Below are 7,162 nucleotides of genomic sequence, written 5' to 3'. Positions count from 1 at the left end.
GAGGTTTCGACGCCTCCTGAACACCAGTGTATTCGACATTAAATCCCAGCATGCACACCTGATTACAAGAGTTCTCGTGTCAGAGGGATGCTTGTCTGTGATAGGTCCATCAGGAGGAGGAGGATGACGCTGAGCTCTACCGCTGCTGGTTACCGGGGGCAGCAGCTGAAACACATCAGTGTAAACTTTCATTTATATTTCTCACCCCAGTAGAACGTGTTGTGTTTTGTAGATAATTAAATGATAACTCACCACAAGGCATGAGGGGCGGCTGATGCTGGCTGGTGATGGGGAAGCCAGTTTGAGAAAGACCTGCAGCGCCCCCTAGAGCCTGAGAGGGAGAGGAAGGATAGATGAGGCGTCAACAGGTTTGAAGTTACAAGTCAGACAAATCCGGCCCAACGAAAGACTACGTTCAACTTGTAACCATGGAAACGCATGCATGGTTCCATGCAGTGCCGGTGACTGACCTGAGCCTGGTTCAGGCAGGCCTGCAGCTTCCGCTTCGCCCTCCATCTGGCCACCCTCAGCCTGGTCTTCTCTCGACGCTCTCGCACCTTCAACAAAGTGTCATCATTTATGTTAGAAGCAGGAAACCTGGAGGAACGCTCCCTCCGCTCTCGATCAACTTGCCATGTCTGCCAGGAGAGGCTGAGGCATCGTCTTCTCCAGCTCTCTGTGTCGCCGGCGGCGGAGCTCGTTCCTGCGCATCTTATACTCCTCATAAAGGCTGATGTCTTTGTTCCAGGGCCGCACCGTCTGACGGGGTGTGATGCTGGGCGGCATGGCGACCATCGACAGGAAGGAGGATGACGGTTGAGGCATCACGTCTGTGAGGAGGGATTTTTAGAATTAAAGTCACAGACACAAGATCAAATCTCAGGCTGGTGATTCATATCGTGTGCTCACAGGCGCCGGCTGAACTCAAGGTTGTCGTGTGATGCCTCTGGCTTCCTGGAAATCCCGACCACTCAGTCACTGAGCCCTGAGCCTGCAGGATGAAGGATAAAGACAAACACACATGAATACTGGATTCATCTTGTGACGTGTGTGAGCCTGACGAACTCAACCACTGACTGACATTCACCTCCGACTCTAGAACGGGACCCTGCTCCACCTGGCAGTCCAGCAGCAGGGCGCTCATCACCTCCTGCTCATCCTCTGGCTCGTCTTTGATGCAGATCACCTCCTCTGCCTCGTGCTTCACCTGGATCACCCCAACACACGACGCCGACTTTAGGAACGGCTGAGAAATCTGAATCTAGAATCTATCCTGTCTGAAATGAACATCTTTAAAAGCTGCATCCTCACAGACCCTGTGTGCTTTGTCACCTGTGGAGCAGAGATGGGCGGGGTGGAGTTATCAGCCTGTGGGGAATCCTCGGGGCACAACGATCCAGTGAACTGCTGCTGCCCCAGATCCACAGAGAGGACCTGGACAGGAGGAGGGACCCCGACGGCGTCCACGCCTTCTGTCTGTGGCTGCAGGGGGATGGTCCACTCACACCCGTCCCCCCCCTGAATATCATCCTTACTCTGAGCTGCGTCGCAATCTGTAGGACAGTACAAGACTGTAGAAACACAGATGTGGTCATCCGACCTCAGTATTCACCTTAAATATCCTTGAATTTTTCTTTAGGTTACAATCATTTGTTGGGATGAAGGCAGCAGCACAAATAATTATTAAATTATATGTTTGTCAGAAATTTCTGCATCTGTATCAAGAGATGCATTCTGGGAGTACCAACGCATCACCCAGTATGAATCAGTGGAATCACGATCGCTACCTTGGCTGCTTCTCATCAGCGTTGCATCCGATGTCCTGGCCTGAGTCGGGCAGGATGGAAGGTTGTCTGGGGGGGAGACGCCCAAGTCGCCTCTCTGGGCCTGGTGGAAGTTCGCCGGGTCGACGAGAACCAGAGAGGACGCCGACGCCCTCTGCTGCAGCTCCTCCTCCACCCCCTGCCTGTAGTACTTGAGCTTGAGCTCGGTGTAGCGCAGCTTGGAGCGAATGCTGTCGTTCTCCTTCTCCTTCAGGGCCTTCTCCCGCTGCAGCACCGCCACGTCCCTCTTCATCAGCGCCACCTGTGCTTTAAGCTCCTCGAATTTGACGCCGACCACTTTCAGCATCTCGGCCAGCACCATCTCCACCGCTCCGTTCACCGCTCGCTCCACCACGGCGCCCATCTGCCCTCGAATCAGCGACACGGCGATGCTGACGTCCATCGTGAGAACACTCCAGGTGGATGGTGATGCTTCTCAGGGTTTTACTGCGAGAAGAATGACGTAATTTAAACAGAAGATCTTTGTCAACATCATTTAGTAAATAGTCAGAAACAGCAGTAAATAACACTGGCAGTGTCACGACAGAAGACTCATTATTAAAGCTGTTCTGTTGTGGACAGATCAAAACCACTATCACAGGTTAATGAAAATCATCTCCAAAAATACTTATGGTTTTTATGCTTTCTGGCTTCATTTGTCGATGTACTGTCTTTTTCCGTCGGTGTTGTGTATTTATTGTGAGCAGATGATATACTGAATTTCCATCAGGATCAATAAAGTATCTACTTATCTGTCTTTCTATTCATTTGTAAAAATAGACAAATCAAAAATGTTAGGAGACATTTCAGGTGACTGAAAGTGATAACAGTATAACTTCATTAATACACAAAATATTTTGATGACCGACACCAAAATAATTTTTCAGACTAACCGAAAAACAAATTTTTTAGACCAACAGACTGACCACATAAAATTTTTTTTAGACTGGCTGACCAAAAAAACATTTTTAGACCAACCGACTGAAAAATATTTTTTTAGACTGACCAAAAGACCAAACGAAAAAAAATGTTTTTAGACCAATTGACCAATTTTTTTTTTTTAAATGACCGACAAAAAACATTTTTTTTAAACCTATCGACCAATGGGGAACAAAAATTATTTTCTAAACTGGCCAACTGACAAAAATTTTATAAACCGATCGACCAAAATGTAATTTTTTTAACCGACCGACCAAAACAAAATTTTTTTTTGGACCGACCTAAAAAATGATTTTTGTTTAGACCGCAAAACCAAAAGAATTTTTTTTCAACTGACCAACTGAAAAAAATTTTTTTCTTTGGGGACTGACAGAAAAAAATGTTTTAGACCGTACAAAAGAAAAAATGTTTTTGGACCAACCGACCAAAATAACTTTTTTGAACCGATGTAAAAAATATTTTTTAAGACCGTACAACCAAAAGAATTTTTAGTCCAAAAACAAAGATTAAACCAGCCGAATGAAAAATGTTTGAACCAACCTAAAAAGTAACTTCTATTAAGACAGAACACCTGAAAAAAAAATTTTTTAGACTGACCTACCAAAATACATTTTTTTGGACCAACCAGTAAAATTTTTTTAGACAGATCTAAAACATTTTGTAGATCGACTTAAAAAAATTTTTTCAGACCGACCAATCATAAAAATTTATTTTAAACCAACTGAATGAATTTTTTTTTAATATCGACCGAAAAAATCTTTTTAGACTGACATCTAAAAATTGCGTTAAATTGACTTAAAAAAATTTTTTTAGAACGACCAATCAGAAAATATTTATTTTTTAAACCAATTGAAAAAAAAGATTTTTTAGATCGACTGAAAAATTCTTTTTTAGACTGACCAAAAATGTTTTGACCAAACGAAAAAAAATGTTTTTAGACCAATTGACCAAATTTTTTTTTTAAATGACCGACAAAAAACATTTTTTTAAACCTATAGACCAATGGGGAAAAAAAAAATTTCTAAACCGGCCAACTGACAAAAATTTTATAAACCGACCGACCAAAATTCTTTTTTTGGACCGACCTAAAAAATGATTTTTGTTTAGACCGCAAAACCAAAAGAATTTTTTTTCAACTGGCCAACTGAAAAAACAAAAGTTCTTTGGACTGACCGAAAAAAATGTTTTAGACCGTACAAAAAAATAAATGTTTTTGGACCAACCGACAAAAGTAACTTTTTTGAACCGATCTAAACATATCTACATATCTAAAAAAAATTTTAGATCGACTGAAAAAAATTTTTTTAGACCGACCAACCAAAAAAAATGTTTTGACCAAACGAAAAAAAAATGTTTTAGACCAATTGACCAAATTTTTTTTTTAATGACTGACAAAAAACATTTTTTAAAACCTATTGACCAATGGGGAAACAAAATTATTTTCTAAACCGGCCAACTGAGAAAAATTTTATAAACCGACTGACCAAAATTCTTTTTTTTGGACCGACTGAAAAAAAATTTTTTTAGACCAACCAACCCAAAGAAAAATTTGTTTTAACCGACCGACCAAAAAAAATTTGTTTTAACCGACCGACCAAAAAAAATTTATGTTGGACCGAACGACCAAAACAAAATTTTTTTTGGACCAACCTAAAAAATGATTTTTGTTTAGACCGCAACACCCAAAAAAATTTTTTAGACCGTACAAAAGAAAAAAGTTTTTGGACCAACCGACCAAAATAACTTCTTTGAACCGATCTAAAAAATATATTTTTTAGAACACAAAAACAAAATAATTTTTAAACCAAAACAAGATTAAACCGGCCAAATGAAAAATGTTTGAACCAACCTAAAAAGTAACTTCTGTTAAGACAGAACCACCTGAAAAAAAAAATTTTTTAGACTGACCTACGAAAATGAAATTTTTTTGGACCAACCAGTAAAAATTTTTTAGACTGACCAACAGAAAAAAATTTTTTTAGACAGATCTAAAACATTTTTTAGATAGACTTAAAAAAAATTTTTAGACCGACCAATTGGAAAAAATTTTTTTAAACGAACTGACTGAAATTTTTTCTTTATATCGACTGAAAAAATTTTTTTAGACCGACCAACCAAAAAAAATGTTTTGACCAAACGAAAAAAAATGTTTTAGACCAATTGACCAAATTTTTTTTTAAATGACGGACAAAAAACATTTTTTTAAACCCATCTACCAATGGGAAAAAAATTTATTTTCTAAACCGGCCAACTGACAAAAATTTTATAAACCGACCGACCAAAATTCTTTTGTTTTGGACCGACTGAAAAAAAATTTTTTTAGACCGACCAACCAAAAAAAAATTTTTTTTAACCGACCGACCAAACAAAATTTTTTTTGGACCGACCTAAAAAATGATTTTTGTTTAGATCGCAAAACCCAAAAAAATTTTTTAGACCGTACAAAAAAAAAAGTTTTTGGACCAACCGACCAAAATAACTTCTTTGAACCGATCTAAACCAAAAAAAATTTTAAACCAAAAAAAAGATTAAACCAGCCGAATGAAAAATGTTTGACCCAACCTAAAAAGTAACTTCTGTTAAGACAGAACCACATAAAAAAAATTTTTTAGACTGACCCACCAAAATAAATTTTTTTTGGACCAACCAGTAAAAATTTTTTTTTAGTCCGACCAACCGAAAAAAAAATTTTTTAGACAGATGAAAAACATTTTTTAGATCGACCAATCAGAAAAATTTATTTTAAACCAACTGACTGAATTTTTTTTTTATATCGACCGAAAAAAATTTTTATACCAACCAATCAGAAAATTTTTTATTTTTTAAACCGATTGAAAAAATAGATTTTTACATTGACTGAAAAAAAATTTTTAGACTGAACAAACCAAAAGAATTTTTTTAGACCAACTGACCGAAAAAAAATTTCTGCAATGACTGAAAACAATTTTTTAGACAGACTGACCAAAAAAAAAATTTATACTGACTGACCGGAGAAAAGCGGTCTTACAATCAGACATGGCCCCAGACATCGGCGGCTCTATTCCCACTGCCAGCGGCTCGATTCCCGCTCCTGCCAAAACATCTTCAGAATATGAGCTGACTGTGGGAGGTGTCAGCTGACCTCTCAGTCACTGCCGAGGCACTCTTGAGCAAGGCACCACCACCCCCCTTCAAGCTGCTCGAAGTCGTGACCCCTCACTCTGCCTACACACAGGCCCCTAGTGTGTTGTGTTTCAGGGGCCTATACACAACGTTGTGTGATCTTGTTTTTCTGCCACGGGGAGAAACCCACTGCGCCACCGTGCAGTGATCACATTGTGTGATCAGATCGTGTGATCTGACTAACATACATATGTACTGTAATGTACCGTGAGTGAGAAGAGAATTTCCCCTCTGGTGATCAATAGAGCGAATTTAATCTTAATCTTTAAAAGCTGTAGTCTCAAACTTTTGATCAGCTGATTGACAACCTGTTTCATGTTAACGGTTTGACATCACGATGTTCACAATTAGCTTCTTTCGCCCAAACAAAAAAAATTCCACCGAATGAAGTTATCGATCTTAAATATCACTGAGGAGTGAGATGATCATGTTATATACATTTAAAGTGACAACGTGGAATTGTTTACACATCAATACGAGGAATAGCTCGATGGCTAACGTTAGCATAGCCCAATTACACAGCTTCACCGTGCGACTTTAATTTCCGCTACAATCTCCTATTAAACGTGTGTGTTGGGTAACGGATGATTCGTGTCTTCATTATGGATTAATACGAATTCATTCACTTACGTTTTGTCTGTATTGTCGTAGTTTTATTAACTGAAGACGTTCACCGGTACAACCAATAAACACTAGTGGGTGAATTCATAAATAATATCACGGAAACGACATATCCCGCCCCACTAGCGCTCTTATTGGTTTACGTCAACATTTCGACAAAAATCTGACCAATCCCTCAACTAATTGATTAAAAAATATTACGTCATCGTTCAGATTCACCAATCAGAAACAATAAAGGGCGGGTCGTTTCCTTTTACGTAGTAGTTTCCTGAAACTTCTCAAGCGAACTTGATAGTTCTTCTTCTATAATCAGCTGTCTAAAGGCAGTGCTGGATTATTGCTGCTCCCTCCTGGCGAAATTATATAACACACGTCTGGACAGTATTAGCCTCGGTCTACAAAGCTCACGTTTGTTTTTCGTGATCACGCGAAAAGTTGCCACCAGATTTTTGTGAAATAATTTAAAGCCATAGAAGAGAGCACGAGTAACAATTATTTAGCAACAATTATTTTAGCAATCATTTATTTTTTAAAGATTCTCTTCCATTGTTAGTTTAGGATAAATCGAGTTTAACTCTGGATTTAATGGCCGGTTTACAGAAGTTCACACACAGATG

The 7,162-nt window shown here is 39.0% G+C and overlaps 1 protein-coding gene across 3 annotated transcripts; it reads right to left on the bottom strand.

Moving 5' to 3' along the window:
• Nucleotides 1–25: 25 nt before the first annotated feature.
• si:ch211-67e16.4 (uncharacterized) lies at nt 26–6,643 on the bottom strand. Of its 3 annotated transcripts, none has more exons than XM_068330237.1 (9): nt 6,555–6,643; nt 1,788–2,270; nt 1,333–1,571; nt 1,088–1,207; nt 910–991; nt 634–830; nt 471–557; nt 253–331; nt 26–165 (listed from the first exon to the last, which is right to left on the bottom strand). In XM_068330237.1, the coding sequence occupies exons 2-9, from the start codon at nt 2,224–2,226 to the stop codon at nt 137–139; spliced, it is 1,272 nt and encodes a 423-aa protein (XP_068186338.1). In that variant the 5' UTR covers nt 2,227–2,270; nt 6,555–6,643; the 3' UTR covers nt 26–136. The 3 variants fall into 3 exon arrangements, with proteins under 3 accessions (XP_068186338.1, XP_068186341.1, XP_068186340.1); XM_068330240.1 differs by having other exon boundaries at nt 1,333–1,553; XM_068330239.1 differs by lacking the exon at nt 6,555–6,643 and adding an exon at nt 5,751–5,815.
• Nucleotides 6,644–7,162: the final 519 nt, after the last annotated feature.

The sequence above is a fragment of the Antennarius striatus genome, chromosome 12, assembly GCF_040054535.1.
Source record: "Antennarius striatus isolate MH-2024 chromosome 12, ASM4005453v1, whole genome shotgun sequence".
NCBI lineage: Eukaryota > Metazoa > Chordata > Actinopteri > Lophiiformes > Antennariidae > Antennarius > Antennarius striatus.
Note: the sequence above shows the minus strand (reverse complement) of the source record. Positions and strands in the feature narration are given on the sequence as shown.

Bases quoted from the DNA above. Each gene is read 5' to 3' on its own strand.
- si:ch211-67e16.4 (XM_068330237.1), bottom strand. From the start codon at position 2,226: ATGGACGTCAGCATCGCCGTGTCGCTGATTCGAGGGCAGATGGGCGCC. The intron at 831-909 runs GTGAGCACACGA...CCCTCCTCACAG, and splicing joins CTTGAGTTCAGCCGGCGCCT to ACGTGATGCCTCAACCGTCA. The intron at 166-252 runs GTGAGTTATCAT...GATGTGTTTCAG, and splicing joins GCCGCCCCTCATGCCTTGTG to CTGCTGCCCCCGGTAACCAG.